Consider the following 27,741-nt stretch of genomic DNA (forward strand, 5'->3'; position numbering starts at 1 on the left):
AGTCGTTCAGCAAAGGCAATAAAGACACGTAATTCATACGTCAGAAACAAGTCATGCATTCTGGTTTTACTAGGACTACTTCCCATCCTTGGTCTTGTGCAACATAACCGTTATGGCCGTTGATAAGACAGCGTGTTGTAACGTCGTCAAAGGGACGAGGGTTACGTAATGTCCAACAGTCCCGTAACAATCTAAAAACCTCATTTCTTACCCCAATTACCGACTCCGTCACTTGTGGGAACGTTTTGTTTAATAGTTGTAGCCCGATGTTCTTGTTCTCACTTTGGTGAGAAGCGAACATTACTAATCCGTAAGCATAACATGCTTCTTTATGTTGCATGTTAGCCGCTTTTTCTAAATCACGAAGTCCAATATTCGGATATATTGAGTCAAAATAATTTCTTAACCCATTGCGTAAAATAGCATTTGGGTTCCCCGCAATATATGCGTCAAAGTAAACACATCGTAACTTATGGGTTTCCCAATGTGATATCCCCCATCTTTCAAACGAAAGTCTCTTATAAACCAAGACATTCTTGGAACGTTCTTCGAATGTCTTACAAACTGATCTCGCCTTAAATAGTTGTGCCGAGGAATTCTGACCGACTCTAGACAAGATTTCATCAATCATGTCTCCGGGTAGGTCTCTTAAAATATTGGGTTGTCTATCCATTTTGCGTTTTTATACTGTAAAATAGACAAGAGTTAGATTCATAAAAAAAAATACTTATTAATACAAGCAATTTTTACATATATCATAAAGCATAAGCACACTACATTACATATATTACACCACATGAATACAACTATCTTATTCCGACTCGCTTGTTTCTTCTTCTTCGGTTTTGGTTCATTTTGCCAAGTTTCTAGGGATATATGATTTTCCCCTAATACGAGCCGTCGTTATCCACATTGGTTTAGAAAAACCTGGTGGTTTAGAGGTTCCCGGGTCATTGTTACAACTTAAGGACTTCGGGGGTTGACGATACATATAAAGTTCATCGGGGTTGGAATTAGATTTCTCTATTTTTATGCCCTTTCCCTTATTATTTTCTTTTGCCTTTTTAAATTCAGTTGGGGTAATTTCTATAACATCATCGGAATTCTCGTCGGAATCCGATTCATCGGAGAATTGGTAATCCTCCCAATATTTTGCTTCCTTGGCGGAAACACCATTGACCATAATTAACTTTGGTCGGTTGGTTGAGGATTTTCTTTTACTTAACCGTTTTATTATTTCCCCCACCGATTCTATTTCTTCATCCGGTTCCGATTCTTCTTCCGGTTCCGATTCTTCTTCCGGTTCCGACTCTTCTTCCGGTTCCTCTTCGGGAACTTGTGAATCAGTCCACAAATCATTCCAATTTACATTTGACTCTTCATTATTATTAGGTGAGTCAATGGGACTTGTTCTAGAGGTAGACATCTATCACATAATATCAAACACGTTAAGAGATTAATATATCACATAATATTCATATGTTAAAAATATATAGTTTCCAACAAAAATGTTAAGCAATCATTTTTAAAGAAAACACGGTCGAAGTCCAGACTCACTAATGCATCCTAACAAACTCGATAAGACACACTAATGCAAATTTTCTGGTTCTCTAAGACCAACGCTCTGATACCAACTGAAATGTCCCGTTCTTATTGATTAAAAACGTTCCATATTAATTGATTTCGTTGCGAGGTTTTGACCTCTATATGAGACGTTTTTCAAAGACTGCATTCATTTTAAAACAAACCATAACCTTTATTTCATAGATAAAGGTTTTAAAAAGCTTTACGTAGATTATCAAATAATGATAATCTAAAATATCCTGTTTACACACGACCATTACATAATGGTTTACAATACAAATATGTTACAACAAAATAAGTTTCTTGAATGCAGTTTTTACACAATATCATACAAGCATGGACTCCAAATCTCGTCCTTATTTAAGTATGCGACAGCGGAAGCTCTTAATAATCACCTGAGAATAAACATGCTTAAAACGTCAACAAAAATGTTGGTGATTTATAGGTTTAACCTATATATATCAAATCATAATAATAGACCACAAGATTTCATATTTCAATACACATCCCATACATAGAGATAAAAATCATTCATATGGTGAACACCTGGTAACCGACAATAACAAGATGCATATATAAGAATATCCCCATCATTCCGGGACACCCTTCGGATATGATATAAATTTCGAAGTACTAAAGCATCCGGTACTTTGGATGGGGTTTGTTAGGCCCAATAGATCTATCTTTAGGATTCGCGTCAATTAGGGTGTCTGTTCCCTATTTCTTAGATTACCAGACTTAATAAAAAGGGGCATATTCGATTTCGATAATTCAACCATAGAATGTAGTTTCACGTACTTGTGTCTATTTTGTAAATCATTTATAAAACCTGCATGTATTCTCATCCCAAAAATATTAGATTTTAAAAGTGGGACTATAACTCACTTTCACAGATTTTTACTTCGTCGGGAAGTAAGACTTGGCCACTGTTGATTCACGAACCTATAACAATATATACATATATATTAAAGTATGTTCAAAATATATTTACAACACTTTTAATATATTTTGATGTTTTAAGTTTATTAAGTCAGCTGTCCTCGTTAGTAACCTATAACTAGTTGTCCACAGTTAGATGTACAGAAATAAATCGATAAATATTATCTTGAATCAATCCACGACCCAGTGTATACGTATCTCAGTATTGATCACAACTCAAACTATATATATTTTGGAATCAACCTCAACCCTGTATAGCTAACTCCAACATTCACATATAGAGTGTCTATGGTTGTTCCGAAATATATATAGATGTGTCGACATGATAGGTCGAAACATTGTATACGTGTCTATGGTATCTCAAGATTACATAATATACAATACAAGTTGATTAAGTTATGGTTGGAATAGATTTGTTACCAATTTTCACGTAGCTAAAATGAGAAAAATTATCCAATCTTGTTTTACCCATAACTTCTTCATTTTAAATCCGTTTTGAGTGAATCAAATTGCTATGGTTTCATATTGAACTCTATTTTATGAATCTAAACAGAAAAAGTATAGGTTTATAGTCGGAAAAATAAGTTACAAGTCGTTTTTGTAAAGGTAGTCATTTCAGTCGAAAGAACGACGTCTAGATGACCATTTTAGAAAACATACTTCCACTTTGAGTTTAACCATAATTTTTGGATATAGTTTCATGTTCATAATAAAAATCATTTTCTCAGAATAACAACTTTTAAATCAAAGTTTATCATAGTTTTTAATTAACTAACCCAAAACAGCCCGCGGTGTTACTACGACGGCGTAAATCCGGTTTTACGGTGTTTTTCGTGTTTCCAGGTTTTAAATCATTAAGTTAGCATATCATATAGATATAGAACATGTGTTTAGTTGATTTTAAAAGTCAAGTTAGAAGGATTAACTTTTGTTTGCGAACAAGTTTAGAATTAACTAAACTATGTTCTAGTGATTACAAGTTTAAACCTTCGAATAAGATAGCTTTATATGTATGAATCGAATGATGTTATGAACATCATTACTACCTTAATTTCCTTGGATAAACCTACTGGAAAAGAGGAAAATGGATCTAGCTTCAATGGATCCTTGGATGGCTCGAAGTTCTTGAAGCAGAATCATGACACGAAAACAAGTTCAAGTAAGATCATCACTTGAAATAAGATTGTTATAGTTATAGAAATTGAACCAAAGTTTGAATATGATTATTACCTTGTATTAGAATGATAACCTACTGTAAGAAACAAAGATTTCTTGAGGTTGGATGATCACCTTACAAGATTGGAAGTGAGCTAGCAAACTTGAAAGTATTCTTGATTTTATGAAACTAGAACTTTTGGAATTTATGAAGAACACTTAGAACTTGAAGATAGAACTTGAGAGAGATCAATTAGATGAAGAAAATTGAAGAATGAAAGTGTTTGTAGGTGTTTTTGGTCGTTGGTGTATGGATTAGATATAAAGGATATGTAATTTTGTTTTCATGTAAATAAGTCATGAATGATTACTCATATTTTTGTAATTTTATGAGATATTTCATGCTAGTTGCCAAATGATGGTTCCCACATGTGTTAGGTGACTCACATGGGCTGCTAAGAGCTGATCATTGGAGTGTATATACCAATAGTACATACATCTAAAAGCTGTGTATTGTACGAGTACGAATACGGGTGCATACGACTAGAATTGTTGATGAAACTGAACGAGGATGTAATTGTAAGCATTTTTGTTAAGTAGAAGTATTTTGATAAGTGTATTGAAGTCTTTCAAAAGTGTATAAATACATATTAAAACACTACATGTATATACATTTTAACTGAGTCGTTAAGTCATCGTTAGTCGTTACATGTAAGTGTTGTTTTTAAACCTTTAGGTTAACGGTCTTGTTAAATGTTGTTAACCCAATGTTTATAATATCAAATGAGATTTTAAATTATTATATTATCATGATATTATCATGTATGAATATCTCTTAATATGATATATATACATTAAATGTCTTTACAACGATAATCGTTACATATATGTCTCGTTTAAAAATTATTAAGTTAGTAGTCTTGTTTTTACATATGTAGTTCATTGTTAATATACTTAATGATATGTTTACTTATCATAGTATCATGTTAACTATATATATATCCATATATATGTCATCATATAGTTTTTACAAGTTTTAACGTTCGTGAATCACCGGTCAACTTGGGTGGTCAATTGTCTATATGAAACCTATTTCAATTAATCAAGTCTTAACAAGTTTGATTGCTTAACATGTTGGAAACATTTAATCATATAAATATCAATCTCAGTTAATATATATAAACATGGAAAAGTTCGGGTCACTACATTTAGGCTCCGACGTGGACAAGGGCAAAGGTATTCGTTTAGAATAGTAGTGGCTCTCGAGGGTTTAGCTTTTTGGAAGTTCGGCCAAGATTTAGGTAGTTTAACCCTAAACACCATGCTCTAGTGTCGTTTGAACTCCACGTTTTTCATTTATTGACAGGCAGCTACTTGAAATTGAAATTAGGTTTTCTTTTATTATCCTTTGCACCGCTGTTTTTTCCCTGACATCATAAATCGAACTTAGATTTTCCTTAATTATCTTTTATACAGCTGTTCTTACCTAACATCAGAAATTGATTTTATTGTGGAAATCTCTTAGTTTAACTTATTATGACATGTTGTGAAAAGGTTTTCATTTAAAAGTGTCGGGAAGCGGGTTATTCGCTCATGTAAGTTGAACCCCGAAGACAGCAGACTTTAATTCATTTGAACGACGTCCTGATCTTCTGGACGCCGTCCTAGGCTTCTTTGCTGGACGCCGTCCAGATGTATTGAAACAGAAATTTTTTTTTTTTGGGTCATATTTTTGGCGTATCAAGGTTTGGGTTGTTACTAACAATTTTCTTGTAAAGCTTGGCGAGACTCAAATTGAAGCTTTTATTAATAATAAGCATGAGGAACGAATCGTGGGACAAACGGAGTCTATTACTTTAGGTTCGCATGGTTTGTTGTCTTTTCAAGGATGAGTGTGGGTGCCTAGAATGGGAGATTTCCGACGAGTGCTACTTGATGAAGCACATAAGTCAAAGTATTCCATTCACAATGACGAAAGTGTATCTTGATTTGAGGAAAGAGTATTGGTGGCCGGGCATGAAACGTGATGTTGTTAAATATGTTGAACAATGCATCACGTGTTTGCAAGTTAAATCCGAACACCAAAAGCCGTATTGTACGTTACAGCCGTTAGAGATCCCGAAATGGAAATGGGAGCACATTACCATGGACTTCATCACAAAGTTACCAAAGATGGCGAGAACCCAATTTGACTCGATTTGGGTAATAGTTGATCGATTGACGAAAAGTGCCTTGTTTCTCCCCATTCGGGAAGCGATATCATCGGAGGCTTTGTCTAAGTTGTTTATCAAGGAGGTGATATCGAGACACGGGGTTCCTATATCTATTATTTTGGATCGAGATACCCGTTTCACATCTCAGTTTTGGGAGAAGTTTCATGAAGATATGGGTACACAATTGAAATTGAGCACGGCGTATCATCCTCAAACGGACGGTCAAACCGAACGTACGAATCACACATTGGAGGATATGTTACGGGCGTGTATTATTGATTTCAGCGGTAGTTGGGATGAGCACTTACCATTGGTGGAATTCTTGTACAATAATAGTTATCATACTAGTATCGGGATGCCACCTTACGAGATGCTTTATGGGCGTAGATGTCGAACCCCGATCTGTTGGGGTGAAGTGGGTCAAAGAGAAATTGGAAGTACCGATTTGGTTTTAGAGACGAATAGCAAGATTGATATGATTCGGGCTAATTTGAAAAAGGCTCAAGATAGACAAAAGGCGTATGCTGACAAACGAAGACGACCGATTGAGTTTCAAGAAGGTGACATGGTGATGCTTAAATTTTCGCCATGGAAAGGTGTTATTCGGTTTCGAAAACGAGGAAAGTTAGCTCCTCGGTTTATTGGACCATTTAAAATCTTAGCTCGTGTTGGTGAAGTTGCGTATCATTTGGAATTACCCGAAGAGCTTGCAGGGATCCATAATACATTTCATGTTTCCCATCTCCGTAAGTGTCTTGCGGATGATTCTTCATGGGTGTCACTAGATGAGATTGAGCTAAACAATAAGTTAGAGTATGTTGAGGAGCCGATTGCTATACTCGATGAAAAAGTGAAAACGTTGAGAAATAAAGAGGTGAGAACTTTTAAAGTTCAATGGCGTCTAAGTATAGGTTCCGAGTTTACGTGGGAATCCGAAGAGTTTGTGTTGGTGTATCTTCCTGCTTGTCATGCGGCTTGGATCGCGAGGTCGCAATCCGGTTCAAGTGGGGGAGAGTTGTAAGATCCAGTTTCTCTTAGTCATTTGGGACGCCGTCCAATTGTAAAGGGCTGGACGCCGTCCAGATGAACTGGCGAGCCAGCTGTTTTGTTTTTAAATATTACAAATCGGTATTTTGGTAATTTCACTTTGTGGACGAATTTAAGGTTCTAGATCAGTTTTTGGAGCACCATTTACTCCATCTTCAACCACCACACCTCTTCCAAATCAATTTAGAGAGAGAAAGGTTTTCTAGAGTGAGAGAGCTCAAATCAAGGAAGAAAAAGGTCGAATCGGGTCTAAGTTGTAGTGACCCGAACTTTTCCATGTTTATATATATTAATTGAGATTGATATTTACATGATTAAACGTTTCCAACATGTTAAGCAATCAAACTTGTTAAGACTTGATTAATTGAAATAGGTTTCATATAGACAATTGACTACCCAAGTTGACCGGTGATTCACGAACGTTAAAACTTGTAAAAACTATATGATGACATATATATGGTTATATATATAGTTAACATGATATTATGATAATTAAACATATCATTAAGTATATTAACAATGAACTACATATGTAAAAACAAGACTACTAACTTAATGATTTTTAAACGAGACATATATGTAACGATTATCGTTGTAACGACATTTAAATGTATATATATCATATTAAGATATATTAATATATCATAATATCATGATAATATAATAATTTAACATCTCATTAGATATAATAAACAATGGGTTAACAACATTAATTGAGATCGTTAACTTAAAGGTTTCAAAACAACACTTACATGTAACGACTAACGATGACTTAACGACTCCGTTAAAATGTATATACATGTAGTGTATTTAGATGTATTAAAATAATTTTGGAAGACTTCAAGACATATATCGAAACACTCATACTTAACGAAAATGGTTACAGTTACTTTCCCATTCTTTTCTTTCATCAAGAATTCTAGTCGTATTCTTACCCGTATTATACACAGCTTCAAAACGTACTTACTATGGGTATATACCAATAGGAACTAGCATGGGATTCCACTTTTGATTATGTCATGTATGACTAATCAATTTTAACTTCTACCATGAGCTAGTCAACTAACTAGAACTCCTTTTAACCTCACTCACCACTCACCAATTAACACTCATCATTCACTCCATTTCACTTCCAAATCTCTTTCTAATTCTCTCTCAACACACCCACACTATTATGAACGTATTTTTCTAGTAGTTAATCATCATCTTCATCAAAAATCACTTCAAGAATCAAGCTATAATCATCATAGGAAGAACACTTCAAGAATACTTCAAAAATCCCTTCAAGTTTACTAATTTACTTCCAAGCTTTCTAATCCATTCCAAGTAATCATCTAAGATCAAGAAACCTTTGTTATATACAGTAGGTTATCTTTCTTATTCAAGGTAATATTCATATTCAAACTTTGATTCAATTTCTATAACTATAAACTATCTTAATTCGAGCAAAAATCTTACTTGAACTTGTTTTTGTGTCATGATCCTACTTCAAGAACTTTCAAGCCATCCAAGATCCTTTGAAGCTAGATCATTTCTTGTCACTTCCAGTAGGTTTACCTACTAAACTTGAGGTAGTAATGATGTTCATAACATCATTCGATTCATATATATAAAACTATCTTATTCGACGGTTTAAACTCGTAATCACTAGAACATAGTTTAGTTAATTCTAAACTTGTTCGCAAACAAAAGTTAATCCTTCTAACTTGACTTTTAAAATTAACTAAACACATGTTCTATATCTATATGATATGTTAACTTAATGATTTAAAACCTGGAAACACGAAAAACACCGTAAAACCGGATTTACGCCGTCGTAGTAACACCGCGGGCTGTTTTGGGTTAGTTAATTAAAAACTATGATAAACTTTGATTTAAAAGTTGTTATTCTGAGAAAATGATTTTTATTATGAACATGAAACTATATCCAAAAATTATGGTTAAACTCAAAGTGGAAGTATGTTTTCTAAAATGGTCATCTAGACGTCGTTCTTTCGACTGAAATGACTACCTTTACAAAAACGACTTGTAACTTATTTTTCCGACTATAAACCTATACTTTTTCTGTGTAGATTCATAAAATAAAGTTCAATATGAAACCATAGCAATTTGATTCATTCAAAACGGATTTAAAATGAAGAAGTTATGGGTAAAACAAGATTGGATAATTTTTATCATTTTAGCTACGTGAAAATTGGTAACAAATCTATTCCAACCATAACTTAATCAACTTGTATTGTATATTATGTAATCTTGAGATACCATAGACACGTATACAATGTTTCGACCTATCATGTCGACACATCTATATATATTTCGGAACAACCATAGACACTCTATATGTGAATGTTGGAGTTAGCTATACAGGGTTGAGGTTGATTCCAAAATATATATAGTTTGAGTTGTGATCAATACTGAGATACGTATACACTGGGTCGTGGATTGATTCAAGATAATATTTATTGATTTATTTCTGTACATCTAACTGTGGACAACTAGTTGTAGGTTACTAACGAGGACAGCTGACTTAATAAACTTAAAACATCAAAATATATTAAAAGTGTTGTAAATATATTTTGGACATACTTTAATATATATGTATATATTGTTATAGGTTCGTGAATCAACAGTGGCCAAGTCTTACTTCTCGACGAAGTAAAAATCTGTGAAAGTGAGTTATAGTCCCACTTTTAAAATCTAATATTTTTGGGATGAGAATACATGCAGGTTTTATAAATGATTTACAAAATAGACACAAGTACGTGAAACTACATTCTATGGTTGAATTATCGAAATCGAATATGCCCCTTTTTATTAAGTCTGGTAATCTAAGAATTAGGGAACAGACACCCTAATTGACGCGAATCCTAAAGATAGATCTATTGGGCCTAACAAACCCCATCCAAAGTACCGGATGCTTTAGTACTTCGAAATTATATCATATCCGAAGGGTGTCCCGGAATGATGGGGATATTCTTATATATGCATCTTGTTATTGTCGGTTACCAGGTGTTCACCATATGAATGATTTTTATCTCTATGTATGGGATGTTTATTGAAATATGAAATCTTGTGGTCTATTACTATGATTTGGTATATATAGGTTAAACCTATAACTCACCAACATTTTTGTTGACGTTTTAAGCATGTTTATTCTCAGGTGATTATTAAGAGCTTCCGCTGTCGCATACTTAAATAAGGACGAGATTTGGAGTCCATGCTTGTATGATATTGTGTAAAAACTGCATTCAAGAAACTTATTTTGTTGTAACATATTTGTATTGTAAACCATTATGTAATGGTCGTGTGTAAACAGGATATTTTAGATTATCATTATTTGATAATCTACGTAAAGCTTTTTAAACCTTTATTGATGAAATAAAGGTTATGGTTTGTTTTAAAATGAATGCAGTCTTTGAAAAACGTCTCATATAGAGGTCAAAACCTCGCAACGAAATCAATTAATATGGAACGTTTTTAATTAATAAGAACGGGACATTTCAGTTGGTATCCGAGCGTTGGTCTTAGAGAACTAGAAAATTTGCATTAGTGTGTCTTATCGAGTTTGTTAGGATGCATTAGTGATTCTGGACTTCGACCGTGTTTTCTTTAAAAATGATTGCTTAACATTTTTGTTGGAAACTATATATTTTTTAACATATGAATATTATGTGATATATTAATCTCTTAACGTGTTTGATATTATGTGATAGATGTCTACCTCTAGAACAAGTCCCATTGACTCACCTAATAATAATGAAGAGTCAAATGTAAATTGGAATGATTCGTGGACTGATTCACAAGTTCCCGAAGAGGAACCGGAAGAAGAGTCGGAACCGGAAGAAGAATCAGAACCGGAAGAAGAATCGGAACCGGAAGAAGAATCGGAACCGGTGGGGGAAATAATAAAACGGTTAAGTAAAAGAGAATCCTCAACCAACCGACCAAGGTTAATTATGGTCAATGGTGTTTCCGCCAAGGAAGCAAAATATTGGGAGGATTACCAATTCTCCGATGAATCGGATTCCGACGAGAATTCCGATGATGTTATAGAAATTACCCCAACTGAATTTAAAAAGGCAAAAGAAAATAATAAGGGAAAGGGCATAAAAATAGAGAAATCTAATTCCAACCCCGATGAACTTTATATGTATCGTCAACCCCCGAAGTCCTTAAGTTGTAACAATGACCCGGGAACCTCTAAACCACCAGGTTTTTCTAAACCAATGTGGAAAATTACGGCTCGTATTAGGGGAACATCATATATCCCTAGAAACTTGGCAAAACGAACCAAAACCGAAGAAGAAGAAACAAGCGAGTCGGAATAAGATAGTTGTATTCGTGTGGTGTAATATATGTAATATAGTGTGCTTATGCTTTATGATATATGTAAAAATTGCTTGTATTAATAAGTATTTTTTTTTATGAATCTAACTCTTGTCTATTTTACAGTATAAAAACACAAAATGGATAGACAACCCAATATTTTAAGAGACCTACCCGGAGACATGATTGATGAAATCTTGTCTAGAGTCGGTCAGAATTCCTCGGCACAACTATTTAAGGCGAGATCAGTTTGTAAGACATTCGAAGAACGTTCCAAGAATGATTTGGTTTATAAAAGGCTTTCGTTCGGAAGATGGGGGATATCACATTGGGAAATCCATAAGTTACGATGTGTTTACTTTGACGCATATATTGCGGGGAACCCAAATGCTATTTTACGCAACGGGTTAAGAAATTATTTTGACTCAGTATATCCAAATATAGGACTTCGTGATTTAGAAAAAGCGGCTAACATGCAACATAAAGAAGCATGTTATGCTTACGGGTTAGTAATGTTCGCTTCTCACCAAAGTGAGAACAAGAACATCGGGCTACAACTATTAAACAAAACGTTCCCTCAAGTGACGGAGTCGGTAATTGGGGTAAGAAATGAGGTTTTTAGGTTATTACGAGACTGTTGGTCATTACGTAACCCTCGTCCCTTTGACGACGTTACAACACGCTGTCTTATCAACGGCCATAACGGTTATGTTCCACAAGACCAAGGATGGGAAGTAGTCCTAGTAAAACCAGAATGCATGACTTGTTTCTGGACGTATGAATTACGTGTCTTTATTGCCTTTGCTGAACGACTTGTGTACTAGCTAGAATTATCTTCACAACTATCTTGTATCAAAGTTATTGTGTGCTATATTTCATGCTTTATGTAAAATAAGCGGTATTGTAAGTTTGTAAAATATTGTATAAAAGTTTGAACGCGAAATATTATTATAATCAGTTTTTCATATAGAATTGTAGTAGTTGAATTGTATATTAGCTACTAAGTATGAACTTAACGGGTAGGTACTACCCGAATTTAAACTTATAAAACGCTAATATGAAGAAAAAGCTTTTATAAATGAGTTCATATTATGCTACAAAATACTATTAACTACTCTTAATATTCTGTATGATTAACTTGTTCCATTTGACTATTTTGAAGGAAATGGCACCGACTACTCGACACACCGTGAATATGAATGAAGAGGAATTTCGTACTTTTCTAGCTTCAAACATAGCCGCAGTACAGGCTGCGCTATATACCAACAATAACCTTGGATCTGGCAGTACAGGAAATCGTGTAGGATGCACCTACAAAGAATTCACTGCCTGCAAACCTTTGGAATTTGATGGAACCGAAGGACCGATCGGATTGAAACGGTGGACCGAGAAGGTTGAATCGGTGTTTGCCATAAGTAAGTGTACTGAAGAGGACAAAGTGAAGTACGCTACGCATACCTTCACAGGTTCTGCGTTAACATGGTGGAATACCTATCTAGAGCAAGTGGGACAAGATGATGCGTACGCACTACCGTGGTCAGCATTCAAGCACTTGATGAACGAGAAGTACCGTCCCAGAACCGAGGTCAATAAGCTCAAGACAGAACTTAGAGGGTTACGAACCCAAGGCTTTGATATTACCACGTACGAAAGACGATTCACAGAATTGTGCCTATTGTGTCCGGGAGCGTTCGAAGATGAGGAAGAGAAGATCGACGCGTTTGTGAAAGGATTACCGGAAAGAATCCAAGAAGATATAAGTTCACACGAGCCCGCCTCCATACAACAGGCATGTAGAATGGCTCACAAACTAGTGAACCAGATTGAAGAAAGAATTAAAGAACAGACTGCTGAAGAGGCCAATGTGAAGCAAGTCAAAAGAAAGTGGGAGGAAAACGGTGATAAGAATCGCCAATACAGCAACAACAGCAATTACAACAATAATCGCAACAATTATCCCAACAATCGCAACTACAACAAACGGCCCAACAACAACAACAACAACAACAGCAACTACAACAATCATCCTAACAACAATAATAACCGCAACAACAACAACAATCAGAAGCAGCTATGCCAAAGGTGTGAAAAGAATCACTCGGGGTTCTGCACCAAATTTTGCAACAAGTGTAAAAGAAATGGTCATAGCGCGGCGAAGTGTGAGGTCTACGGACCAGGGGTTAATAGAACGAAAGGAACAAATGGTGTCGGAACGAGTAATGGCGGAGCAAGTAGTGTCGGAGCAAGTTATGCCAATGTAGTTTGTTATAAATGTGGAAAACCGGGCCACATTATTAGAAATTGCCCGAACCAGGAGAACACGAATGGACAAGGTCGTGGAAGAGTTTTCAATATTAATGCGGCAGAGGCACAGGAAGACCCGGAGCTTGTTACGGGTACGTTTCTTATTGACAATAAATCTGCTTACGTTTTATTTGATTCGGGTGCGGATAGAAGCTATATGAGTAGAGATTTTTGTGCTAAATTAAGTTGTCCATTGACGCCTTTGGATAGTAAATTTTTACTCGAATTAGCAAATGGTAAATTAATTTCAGCAGATAATATATGTCGGAATCGAGAAATTAAACTGGTTAGCGAAACATTTAAGATTGATTTGATACCAGTAGAGTTAGGGAGTTTTGATGTGATAATCGGTATGGACTGGTTGAAAGAAGTGAAAGCAGAGATCGTCTGTTACAAAAATGTAATTCGCATTATACGAGAAAAAGGAAAACCCTTAATGGTGTACGGAGAAAAGGGCAACACGAAGCTACATCTTATTAGTAATTTGAAGGCACAAAAACTAATAAGAAAAGGTTGCTATGCTGTTCTAGCACACGTCGAGAAAGTACAAACTGAAGAAAAGAGCATCAATGATGTTCCCATTGCAAAAGAATTTCCCGATGTATTTCCGAAAGAATTACCGGGATTACCCCCACATCGATCCGTTGAATTTCAAATAGATCTTGTACCAGGAGCTGCACCAATAGCTCGTGCTCCTTACAGACTTGCACCCAGCGAGATGAAAGAACTGCAAAGCCAATTACAAGAACTTTTAGAGCGTGGTTTCATTCGACCAAGCACATCACCGTGGGGAGCTCCTGTTTTGTTTGTCAAGAAGAAAGATGGTACATTCAGGTTGTGTATCGACTACCGAGAGTTGAACAAACTTACCATCAAGAACCGCTACCCACTACCGAGAAACGACGACTTATTTGATCAACTACAAGGCTCGTCTGTTTATTCAAAGATTGACTTACGTTCCGGGTATCATCAAATGCGGGTGAAAGAAGATGATATTCCAAAGACTGCTTTCAGAACACGTTACGGTCATTACGAGTTTATGGTCATGCCGTTTGGTTTAACTAATGCACCAGCTGTGTTCATGGACCTTATGAACCGAGTGTGTGGACCATACCTTGACAAGTTTGTCATCGTTTTCATTGATGACATACTTATTTACTCAAAGAATGACCAAGAACACGGTGAACATTTGAGAAAGGTGTTAGAAGTATTGAGGAAGGAAGAATTGTACGCTAAGTTTTCAAAGTGTGCATTTTGGTTGGAAGAAGTTCAATTCCTCGGTCACATAGTGAACAAAGAAGGTATTAAGGTGGATCCAGCAAAGATAGAAACTGTTGAAAAGTGGGAAACACCGAAAACTCCGAAACACGTACGCCAGTTTTTAGGACTAGCTGGTTACTACAGAAGGTTCATCCAAGACTTTTCCAGAATAGCAAAACCCTTGACTGCATTAACGCATAAAGGGAAGAAATTTGAATGGAATGATGAACAAGAGAAAGCGTTTCAGTTATTGAAGAAAAAGCTAACTACGGCACCTATATTGTCATTGCCTGAAGGGAATGATGATTTTGTGATTTATTGTGACGCATCAAAGCAAGGTCTCGGTTGTGTATTAATGCAACGAACGAAGGTGATTGCTTATGCGTCTAGACAATTGAAGATTCACGAACAAAATTATACTACGCATGATTTGGAATTAGGTGCGGTTGTTTTTGCATTAAAGACTTGGAGGCACTACTTATATGGGGTCAAAAGTATTATATATACCGACCACAAAAGTCTTCAACACATATTTAATCAGAAACAACTGAATATGAGGCAGCGTAGGTGGATTGAATTATTGAATGATTACGACTTTGAGATTCGTTACCACCCGGGAAAGGCAAATGTGGTAGCCGATGCCTTGAGCAGGAAGGACAGAGAACCCATTCGAGTAAAATCTATGAATATAATGATTCATAATAACCTTACTACTCAAATAAAGGAGGCGCAACAAGGAGTTTTAAAAGAAGGAAATTTAAAGGATGAAATACCCAAAGGATCGGAGAAGCATCTTAATATTCGGGAAGACGGAACCCGGTATAGGGCTGAAAGGATTTGGGTACCAAAATTTGGAGATATGAGAGAAATGGTACTTAGAGAAGCTCATAAAACCAGATACTCAATACATCCTGGAACGGGGAAGATGTACAAGGATCTCAAGAAACATTTTTGGTGGCCGGGTATGAAAGCCGATGTTGCTAAATATGTAGGAGAATGTTTGACGTGTTCTAAGGTCAAAGCTGAGCATCAGAAACCATCAGGTCTACTTCAACAACCCGAAATCCCGGAATGGAAATGGGAAAACATTACCATGGATTTCATCACTAAATTGCCAAGGACTGCAAGTGGTTTTGATACTATTTGGGTAATAGTTGATCGTCTCACCAAATCAGCACACTTCCTGCCAATAAGAGAAGATGACAAGATGGAGAAGTTAGCACGACTGTATTTGAAGGAAGTCATCTCCAGACATGGAATACCAATCTCTATTATCTCTGATAGGGATGGCAGATTTATTTCAAGATTCTGGCAGACATTACAGCAAGCATTAGGAACTCGTCTAGACATGAGTACTGCCTATCATCCACAAACCGATGGGCAGAGCGAAAGGACGATACAAACGCTTGAAGACATGCTACGAGCATGTGTTATTGATTTCGGAAACAGTTGGGATCGACATCTACCGTTAGCAGAATTTTCCTACAACAACAGCTACCATTCAAGCATTGAGATGGCGCCGTTTGAAGCACTTTATGGTAGAAAGTGCAGGTCTCCGATTTGTTGGAGTGAAGTGGGGGATAGACAGATTACGGGTCCGGAGATTATACAAGAAACTACCGAGAAGATCATCCAAATTCAACAACGGTTGAAAACTGCCCAAAGTCGACAAAAGAGCTACGCTGACATTAAAAGAAAAGATATAGAATTTGAAATTGGAGAGATGGTCATGCTTAAAGTTGCACCTTGGAAAGGCGTTGTTCGATTTGGTAAACGAGGGAAATTAAATCCAAGGTATATTGGACCATTCAAGATTATTGATCGTGTCGGACCAGTAGCTTACCGACTAGAGTTACCTCAACAACTCGCGGCTGTACATAACACTTTCCACGTCTCGAATTTGAAGAAATGTTTTGCTAAAGAAGATCTCACTATTCCGTTAGATGAAATCCAAATCAACGAAAAACTTCAATTCATCGAAGAACCCGTCGAAATAATGGATCGTGAGGTTAAAAGACTTAAGCAAAACAAGATACCAATTGTTAAGGTTCGATGGAATGCTCGTAGAGGACCTGAGTTCACCTGGGAGCGTGAAGATCAGATGAAGAAGAAATACCCGCATCTATTTCCAGAAGATTCGTCAACACCTTCAACAGCTTAAAATTTCGGGACGAAATTTATTTAACGGGTAGGTACTGTAGTGACCCGAACTTTTCCATGTTTATATATATTAATTGAGATTGATATTTACATGATTAAACGTTTCCAACATGTTAAGCAATCAAACTTGTTAAGACTTGATTAATTGAAATAGGTTTCATATAGACAATTGACTACCCAAGTTGACCGGTGATTCACGAACGTTAAAACTTGTAAAAACTATATGATGACATATATATGGTTATATATATAGTTAACATGATATTATGATAATTAAACATATCATTAAGTATATTAACAATGAACTACATATGTAAAAACAAGACTACTAACTTAATGATTTTTAAACGAGACATATATGTAACGATTATCGTTGTAACGACATTTAAATGTATATATATCATATTAAGATATATTAATATATCATAATATCATGATAATATAATAATTTAACATCTCATTAGATATAATAAACAATGGGTTAACAACATTAATTGAGATCGTTAACTTAAAGGTTTCAAAACAACACTTACATGTAACGACTAACGATGACTTAACGACTCCGTTAAAATGTATATACATGTAGTGTATTTAGATGTATTAAAATAATTTTGGAAGACTTCAAGACATATATCGAAACACTCATACTTAACGAAAATGGTTACAGTTACTTTCCCATTCTTTTCTTTCATCAAGAATTCTAGTCGTATTCTTACCCGTATTATACACAGCTTCAAAACGTACTTACTATGGGTATATACCAATAGGAACTAGCATGGGATTCCACTTTTGATTATGTCATGTATGACTAATCAATTTTAACTTCTACCATGAGCTAGTCAACTAACTAGAACTCCTTTTAAGCTCACTCACCACTCACCAATTAACACTCATCATTCACTCCATTTCACTTCCAAATCTCTTTCTAATTCTCTCTCAACACACCCACACTATTATGAACGTATTTTTCTAGTAGTTAATCATCATCTTCATCAAAAATCACTTCAAGAATCAAGCTATAATCATCATAGGAAGAACACTTCAAGAATACTTCAAAAATCCCTTCAAGTTTACTAATTTACTTCCAAGCTTTCTAATCCATTCCAAGTAATCATCTAAGATCAAGAAACCTTTGTTATATACAGTAGGTTATCTTTCTTATTCAAGGTAATATTCATATTCAAACTTTGATTCAATTTCTATAACTATAAACTATCTTAATTCGAGCAAAAATCTTACTTGAACTTGTTTTTGTGTCATGATCCTACTTCAAGAACTTTCAAGCCATCCAAGATCCTTTGAAGCTAGATCATTTCTTGTCACTTCCAGTAGGTTTACCTACTAAACTTGAGGTAGTAATGATGTTCATAACATCATTCGATTCATATATATAAAACTATCTTATTCGACGGTTTAAACTCGTAATCACTAGAACATAGTTTAGTTAATTCTAAACTTGTTCGCAAACAAAAGTTAATCCTTCTAACTTGACTTTTAAAATTAACTAAACACATGTTCTATATCTATATGATATGTTAACTTAATGATTTAAAACCTGGAAACACGAAAAACACCGTAAAACCGGATTTACGCCGTCGTAGTAACACCGCGGGCTGTTTTGGGTTAGTTAATTAAAAACTATGATAAACTTTGATTTAAAAGTTGTTATTCTGAGAAAATGATTTTTATTATGAACATGAAACTATATCCAAAAATTATGGTTAAACTCAAAGTGGAAGTATGTTTTCTAAAATGGTCATCTAGACGTCGTTCTTTCGACTGAAATGACTACCTTTACAAAAACGACTTGTAACTTATTTTTCCGACTATAAACCTATACTTTTTCTGTGTAGATTCATAAAATAAAGTTCAATATGAAACCATAGCAATTTGATTCATTCAAAACGGATTTAAAATGAAGAAGTTATGGGTAAAACAAGATTGGATAATTTTTATCATTTTAGCTACGTGAAAATTGGTAACAAATCTATTCCAACCATAACTTAATCAACTTGTATTGTATATTATGTAATCTTGAGATACCATAGACACGTATACAATGTTTCGACCTATCATGTCGACACATCTATATATATTTCGGAACAACCATAGACACTCTATATGTGAATGTTGGAGTTAGCTATACAGGGTTGAGGTTGATTCCAAAATATATATAGTTTGAGTTGTGATCAATACTGAGATACGTATACACTGGGTCGTGGATTGATTCAAGATAATATTTATTGATTTATTTCTGTACATCTAACTGTGGACAACTAGTTGTAGGTTACTAACGAGGACAGCTGACTTAATAAACTTAAAACATCAAAATATATTAAAAGTGTTGTAAATATATTTTGGACATACTTTAATATATATGTATATATTGTTATAGGTTCGTGAATCAACAGTGGCCAAGTCTTACTTCTCGACGAAGTAAAAATCTGTGAAAGTGAGTTATAGTCCCACTTTTAAAATCTAATATTTTTGGGATGAGAATACATGCAGGTTTTATAAATGATTTACAAAATAGACACAAGTACGTGAAACTACATTCTATGGTTGAATTATCGAAATCGAATATGCCCCTTTTTATTAAGTCTGGTAATCTAAGAATTAGGGAACAGACACCCTAATTGACGCGAATCCTAAAGATAGATCTATTGGGCCTAACAAACCCCATCCAAAGTACCGGATGCTTTAGTACTTCGAAATTATATCATATCCGAAGGGTGTCCCGGAATGATGGGGATATTCTTATATATGCATCTTGTTATTGTCGGTTACCAGGTGTTCACCATATGAATGATTTTTATCTCTATGTATGGGATGTGTATTGAAATATGAAATCTTGTGGTCTATTACTATGATTTGGTATATATAGGTTAAACCTATAACTCACCAACATTTTTGTTGACGTTTTAAGCATGTTTATTCTCAGGTGATTATTAAGAGCTTCCGCTGTCGCATACTTAAATAAGGACGAGATTTGGAGTCCATGCTTGTATGATATTGTGTAAAAACTGCATTCAAGAAACTTATTTTGTTGTAACATATTTGTATTGTAAACCATTATGTAATGGTCGTGTGTAAACAGGATATTTTAGATTATCATTATTTGATAATCTACGTAAAGCTTTTTAAACCTTTATTGATGAAATAAAGGTTATGGTTTGTTTTAAAATGAATGCAGTCTTTGAAAAACGTCTCATATAGAGGTCAAAACCTCGCAACGAAATCAATTAATATGGAACGTTTTTAATTAATAAGAACGGGACATTTCATAAGTGCGAGTTCTAAAGTTGTTCATCTAGTTCCTAGCTACACTTTGATTGTAGTGGTAAGTCTTAACCTCGATTTCCTTGTTTAGTTGTCTAAGGGTTAGGGTTTGGGTTAGTAATGAACATAAAACCCAATTGTTAGTGTTTTGGGGGTTTTGGGTAAGTTTAGGTCATGAGGACTCAAAGATGACTAACCTAGGGTTTTGAAATGTTTAATTGTGCATATGGGTCTTAAATGTTGGTAAATCACTAGCGCACTTAGTGATTAAAGTGAATGGGTGTATGTGGGTATGATAGTGACCCAAATGAGTGTGTTAACCTTGAAATAGGTCAAATGAGTCTTTGATGACCTAGGTGGGTTAATGGGTGCAAAAGTGTGATAACCTTGTGTTAAAAGGTGTATTAAGACCATAATCAAATTGTAGTAAGGGTTTGACGAAATCCTGACCTAGTGTTAGAATGAATGGTGCAAGTGGGTCACGTTTGCACTATGGGCCAAATGGCACTTGTATGGCGAATAAGTTGATTGACAAACTTGGATGAATGTTTGATATATGTGCATAATGTAATAGGTACGTTACCTTAAGTTGCGAGCTTGGTTTATCAAGTCACCGAAGACGTAAGGTGAGTGGAATAATTATGCGTGTACGTATATAATGTATTTATTTGTGTAGCGTAGAATGTGAAATTGTTGCGGTGTTCAAGACACCACATTCTATGTAACGAGTGGAATTATCGCGGTGTTCAAGACACCACTCGTTGATTTGATTGACATGTGGAATAGTCATGGTGTTTAAGACAACACGTTGTCATGGGAGTGAAATTGTCGCGGTGTTCAAGACACCACTCATTGGTTTGATTGACATGTGGAATTGTCGCGGTGTTCAAGACACCACATCGTCATGGGGGTAAAATTGTCACGGTGTTCAAGACATCACCCGGGGGATTAGTGATTACGCGTCGTATGTACACTAATGGATGTTATGAACTCCGATGGTCTCTAGCGAGTACCGTTTCCTTGTACGATTGGTTAACCATGGTTGTGTGAATTAAATTAGCATATTTAATTGTGAACTATATGCTTTTGGTGTCGCTAGCTTATTATGAATTGCGGTTATTGGTTTATGCATAATGTTTGCATAGTTGTCGAATTGCTAGCTTGTATGCGGTATTATGTAAGTAATTGCAAGTAAATAGGTTATATATGTATATGTATAATTATTGCATTCACTAAGCTTTAGCTTACCCTCTCGTTGTTTACCTTTTTAGGCTCCGGCGTGGACAAGGGCAAATGTATTCGTTTGGAATAGTAGTGGCTCTCGGGGGTTTTGCTTTTTGGAAGTTCGGCCAAGATTTGGGTAGTTTAACCCCAAACACCATGCTCTAGTGTCGTTTGGAAATTAAACTAGTACGGTCGAAACTTGTATTTTTGAACGAAACTCGTAAAACGGCCGATCTGGGCCCGATTTTGTAAAACTTGATTTTATTGTGGAAATCTCTTACTTTAACTTATTATGACATGTTGTGAAAAGGTTTTCAAAGTGTCGGGAAGCGGGTTTTCCGCTCATGTAAGTTGGACCCCGGAGACAGCAGACTTTAGTTCATTTGGACGCCGTCCAGAAGTCTGGACACCGTCCAGATGTATTGAAACAAAAAAAAAAATTGGGTCATATTTTTGGCGTATCAAGGTTTGGGTTGTTACATTTCTTTTTATAAAAGATTTCGTATTATTTTTTAATTAAATTAATATAAAATTATGACATCATCATTATGAAAATTAAAGAATAATTAGCTTAATGATGACATCATAATTTCAGAGCTTTATACGACTACTAGTGAAATGACACGTGAAACCACGGGTTTGTTTAAATGAAACCGTTTAATGATATGTTTTAGGTATTAAGTGAACGTAAATGTTAAAGTTATTTAATTTTTATGACCCGTGGAACCACAGAGTCCGACTAAGAAACTCGTCAGTTGAACATTTCATCAAACACCTAAAATTCATATGAAACAATCCACATCCAATCATAAGTGATAATATTGGTTGTTATTTTATTTTAAAAGTGTAAATTAAAATATAAATTTAGAATTGATTTCCTTCTGCCTAGCTTTTATACCTTCTCGTACTCAATTCAAAATAACTAATTAAAATAATTCAAAAATATTTAATTTTAATAATTAAAATAATTATTAATAAGATTTAATAATAATAATTAATAATTAATTAATAAGATTTAATTTTAATTCAAAATATTTAGATTAATAATATCACCCACAATGCTTAGATTTTTTTCTTTTTCTTTTTGATTTTTTCTTAACAAAAAAATCAGTCTAATAATGAAATCATTATTATAGAATTTTAATATATATATATATATATATATATATATATATATATATATATATATATATATATATATATATATATATATATATATATAAGATATCGTTTAATATATTATAAAAAAAAGTTTTAAAATATTAATGTAAACTTATCATTAAAGACATTTAAGACATTTTAAATAAAACAAAGTAAATAAAACTATGGTGGAAATGTCAATTAAGAATGGTTTATCAAACGTATGTAAAGCGTACCCATGTGTAATCTTTCAAAATATTGGGGTCAATTTTAAACATGAACTAAAATCAAGGGCATATATATACACACCTATATATAAATTATACGGAGTATATTCGATTTGATTTCTGCATTTGTTCAAAGCCTCCTTCAATAATTCCTTGCTACGTCGTGTTCTTGTTCGATTTCTCTACTTCATATCAGGTATTTCAAAAATTCTATCTAATTCTATTATTGAAATATAGATATACCTGTATGTAAATCGTTCCTTTTATGTATATATATGTTCAATTATGTCGGATGCATTTATATAATTCAGCTGCTTTTAATTGACCTTATGATATGATTTTATAACGTTTTCTGATGTATTTTCTTTTCTACTTTATGCTGTCTGAAAGAATTGGTGTGTGTTGTTTGGGAAATTAGGGTTTTTTTTTTTTTTTTTTCTAATTAGATGTCATGTTATTTATTTCTCATATTGTTTATGATACAATATGATAAAATATAATTAAATTGATAATTAATTATTATTCGTTCATGTTACTCTTTGATGCTGTAAGTAGCTTATAACTTACAAGGGCTCGTGGATACTCAATGGTACTTGGTGCATATATCTTGCTATGCATTTTACCTGTATTTGCTAAGTTTGAATTACCACTTTTTCTAAAGAAAAAGAGCTATAGTCGATGGTCATAATTTTTTGTTCGATGTTTACATTAGAAGAAATCTAAAATCTATGTTTAGAGGATGTTTGAGAGTGAACATCTTGCTTATTGCTTATTGGGTCTTTTAAATTCCATATATACTTTTTAAGTTTTAGATACAACTGCGTATTAGCTTGTGTTATAGAAAGATTACTTATAGGTTTGTAGAAATAGTATGTACTTTAAAATACATATTGATAAATTGAAAATTTCAAGCATGTATTAAAACATTTTTGAAAGATATTCAATTAATATATGTTCTTGTAAGCAAACGCTTTTTAAGAATTTATATTCTCGTATTGGTTTTAGGGTTAAGTGCATCGTTTATACCTGTTACTTATATTGCATAATTAATAAAGGTTGTTATCTCTTGATTTTCTTCCAGAACAAGTCGGAGTATAGATAGAGATACAGTGTATTATTGAGCTATCTGATTCAACTTTATTTGTGCATCATAATGGATGAGACGAATAACAATGATGATTTTACCTTTTGCCAGGTAAGTTATCTTCAAACTGCATTTTTAGCTAAATAGTTAATGTCACACTTTAAATGTAACATCTTAAATGATTCACTCATGTTGAGTTTTCATAAATATTTAGGTTAGTGACCAGAACTATAATATTCCAAAAGGTCTTCCAGATGTTAGCAGTATAAGTATAAAAGATGAAAAGGATAGTGGTAATATTTGGGGTGACAATTTAGGATTGGAGAAGCAAGAAAAGGTTGGATCTTTAACTTTTAAGGTTATTGATGCATCATTACAAAAAAAGTCAACCGAAAAGTCAACATTGGATGTTGGAAGTTCGGTTAGTACATCACCGGGACCCAAATCTGGTGTGAAAAAACCAGTCGCTCGGGCAAAGGTTCCTTACCAAATTGGTCATAGCCAGGTGGATTGGCTCAAGCTTACTCGTACACATCCTGATCTTGCTGGTACTTCAATTACTTCTTCTCAAATCTTCTGTTAAGTTAAAAAAAATTTTTTTTTTTTTTAAAAAGTCGTAAAATAAATTATTACTTGTTCTTGATCTATGTATGTGTGTGTGTGTGTGCGTGCGTGCGTGCGTGCGCGCGCGCGCGCGCGTGTGTGTGTAGGAGTGTTTTTGGTTGTTGGTATGTGGCCATGTATGTGTATTGTTCTTTTAGTGTAGCATTTTCTCGTTATGTCTTGAGCTCCGCACAGAAGCCTAAGGTACGTTTCCTTATATACATATACCTTTTTTATTTTATTTTTTATTTATTTATTTATTTATTATTTTTTTAGTATTAAGACTTTTTGTATTATTATTATTATTATTGTTATTGTTATTATATATATATATATATATATATATATATATATATATATATATATATATATGCGTATTTATACGGCCCTATTGTATGAGGCAACATCAAGCGTCGATTTATTGACGATTTGACTGCCGCTTAGAGGCTAAATTGAACTACAGGCTTGACTTAAAACCCATGGAAAATTGCTTCTATCTTTTTCATGGCGTCTCGATTTTATTACTTTTATTATTTATTGTATCTATTTTATTCTATTTATGTATCTATATTTATATAAATTATTTACTTTATCTATTTTTATTTTTGTTTTATTTTATCCTACTTTTTGGGCCGGAGGTCCTCTTGGAAGCAATCTCTCTATCCGTCGAGGAAAGAGAGGGAGGACTTTATCTACTCTTGTGAGTGTTTTACTCGGGGTGGAGAAATGATTTCTCTTTATTCTAGGATAGAGGAAGGATTGTCTACGTCTCACCTCCCCCATACCTCACACATGTGGGTTTGGACTTGTTGTTGTTGTTGTTGTTGTTCTTGATCTTATGATAGGGAAAATTTGCTGTTTGGATGTAAAATAAATGTTTTGCATTTTCTGAGTTTTGATGTAATATGTGATATTAGGATTGAAGGGACAATCAAACAAGAGGCTTATACCTTTAAGTGAAGTTAAACAACACAATACACCAGACTCAATGTGGACCGTACTCAAAGGCCGTGTTTACAACATCACACCATATATGAAATTTCACCCAGGAGGTACAATCAACTTATAAGAAATATTTTTTTTTTTTTTTTTTTTTTTTTCGCGTACGCTTTTTATACTGCTTATAATGCTGCAGTAATAACAACCATGTTTTTTTTTATATATCTTTTTGGGTTGTTAATGATGACTGTTTTTATATTTTTGTTTCAGGTGTTGATATGTTAATGAAGGGAGTTGGAAAAGATTGTACAGCTCTATTCAGTATCCTTTTACTATTAGTTTTTAGACCATCAAACATTATTATATCTTCAATGTACTAATACTTGGGCATTAGTTTTACATACCTATTCTCGGTACATAACCTTTCCCCTGTTTTACATACCTTTTTTTTTTCCTCATTTCGTCCCCAATAAAAAATGACCCATTTTAACTTATTACCTATCCGACCCGCCCATCTAAGTGTGGTGATCGTCTTTGTTACAGTTTGTTAGATAAAATTGACTTCCTTAAAAGCGTTTGTTAGATAAATACCATGCTTGGGTGAATGCAGAGTTTATGCTTGAAAAGTGCCTGGTTGGTATTCTAGAAGATAGTCGGCAATGATCTTCTACAATTTTATTACACATTTGGATGAAGTAACAGAAAGCATATTGTAATATTTGAGCAATATTTGTAATTTATATTTATGCTGTGAGTTAAAGGCTAGTAGATATGGGTATTCTTTTAACCTGGAAATTTCCATACAAATGTGCCATCCTTCTAAAGGGGTTGAAGATTGTGCAAATTGTACTGAAATTAATAAATTTATAGAACCTCAGTCAATTGATATTTGATTTGTGTATTTGTATTAAAAATGTATGGAGTAAATAGTTGAAGGTAGCCAATCTTGACATGTTACCAGAAAAAATACATTATACATTATTAACTCTAAAAATATATATAATAATCTTGCCATGTCACCAAAATAAAGTCAATCAAGCCAGATGTTATTAGGTAGGAGTCCACACGTTGTTCTCCAAAAGTTATGGAGTAAAGGATTTCGCCTTGTCTTATTACCATTATTAAACCATTAAACATACTCGAAATTTACTTGCGCGCTACATGAAATCGACTCAAAAATACCCAAAATCAACTAGGTACAAGTCGAGATCAGCTCAAACACATGCCAATAGGCTATAGAACAAACTTTCGATTCAAGCAAGCGTGTTTTAACAAGTCGAGATCAGCTAGAGCCCGAGTCACTAGAGTAAACTTTTAACTCGAGCAAGCGTTAAGATTATCGGCTTAAGATTATCTTGACATGTTATTAGTTTCAAATCATCTGGTTTTATCCCAATCATGATGATCAGCAACTAACAACTTTTTTGGCTTCATAGCTTTGTACTTATTCTTTTACTTATCAACTTTTGAGAAAAAGTTAACATATGAGGAGGGTTTTCTGGACATGCATTCAGATGTAAAGTGTCCTACCTTCCTACAATTATAACATTCAGATTTGAGGCCCTTAACTGACTTCTTGCATACCTAGCACTGGGTTTCTTGCTAACCCTGGATGGTTTACTGGATGGTTTACTGGTCATACTACGGTTAAATTTATTGAACTGTCTAGCCAGTAGTGTCATACCCTCAGCAAACCCTTCAACATCACCACCATCACTACTTTCCTCAGACCCAGTCTCACTACCCTCATCATTCTCAGCTGCCTCTTCTTCTGCCATCAGCTTTTGAACCAGTAAAGCTTTTTGAGCTTTCTTTTTAGCAGCAGCAACAAGAGCAGTATCATCTGACTTTGTGGATTTTGAGGTGGTGGGGGCAGACTTAAAGTTTTCTTTTAAATTTAATTCAAGTTTTGCTTCTGCCATCTCATGGTTCCAAAGTGTACCATACTGTAACGACCCGACAAAATCGTCATTGACGGCGTCGTTAACTTAGGTCCCGTTACGTGGTCATAGTCCCTAAATGAGACACGTTTGACCAAAATTATGTCGCATTCATTTGAAACGTGTAAGACTTGTAAAGTTTAAGTTACCAAACGGTTCGATAACAAGTTTAAGTTACGAAAGTTGTAAAGTATAAATGAAATAACTTGCGACATAATATAAGTTGAAAATCACGAATGCTATCAATAGCGTATGCATGTAAACATTAAGTTTGAATCCAAAGGTGCTATCACTAGCGTATGCATGTATGCTTGACC

The 27,741-nt window shown here is 34.3% G+C and overlaps 1 protein-coding gene across 1 annotated transcript; it reads left to right on the plus strand.

Moving 5' to 3' along the window:
- The first annotated feature begins 22,963 nt into the window (after window positions 1-22,963).
- Window positions 22,964-26,389, plus strand: LOC139877380 (cytochrome b5 domain-containing protein RLF-like). The gene is made up of 6 exons (XM_071864803.1): window positions 22,964-23,054; window positions 23,940-24,053; window positions 24,157-24,490; window positions 25,463-25,597; window positions 25,755-25,805; window positions 26,068-26,389. Exons 2-6 carry the CDS (start codon window positions 24,012-24,014, stop codon window positions 26,145-26,147), a joined length of 642 nt encoding a protein of 213 aa, XP_071720904.1. The 5' UTR covers window positions 22,964-23,054; window positions 23,940-24,011; the 3' UTR covers window positions 26,148-26,389.
- The last annotated feature ends 1,352 nt before the right edge of the window (window positions 26,390-27,741 follow it).

The sequence above is a fragment of the Rutidosis leptorrhynchoides genome, chromosome 11 (genome assembly GCF_046630445.1).
Source record: "Rutidosis leptorrhynchoides isolate AG116_Rl617_1_P2 chromosome 11, CSIRO_AGI_Rlap_v1, whole genome shotgun sequence".
Classification (NCBI taxonomy): domain Eukaryota; kingdom Viridiplantae; phylum Streptophyta; class Magnoliopsida; order Asterales; family Asteraceae; genus Rutidosis; species Rutidosis leptorrhynchoides.

Coding starts and splice junctions, on each gene's coding strand:
- LOC139877380 (XM_071864803.1), top strand. CDS start 24,012: ATGGATGAGACGAATAACAATGATGATTTTACCTTTTGCCAG. Junction 24,491..25,462: donor TACACATCCTGATCTTGCTG/GTACTTCAATTA, acceptor ATGTGATATTAG/GATTGAAGGGACAATCAAAC. Junction 25,806..26,067: donor AGATTGTACAGCTCTATTCA/GTATCCTTTTAC, acceptor AGCGTTTGTTAG/ATAAATACCATGCTTGGGTG.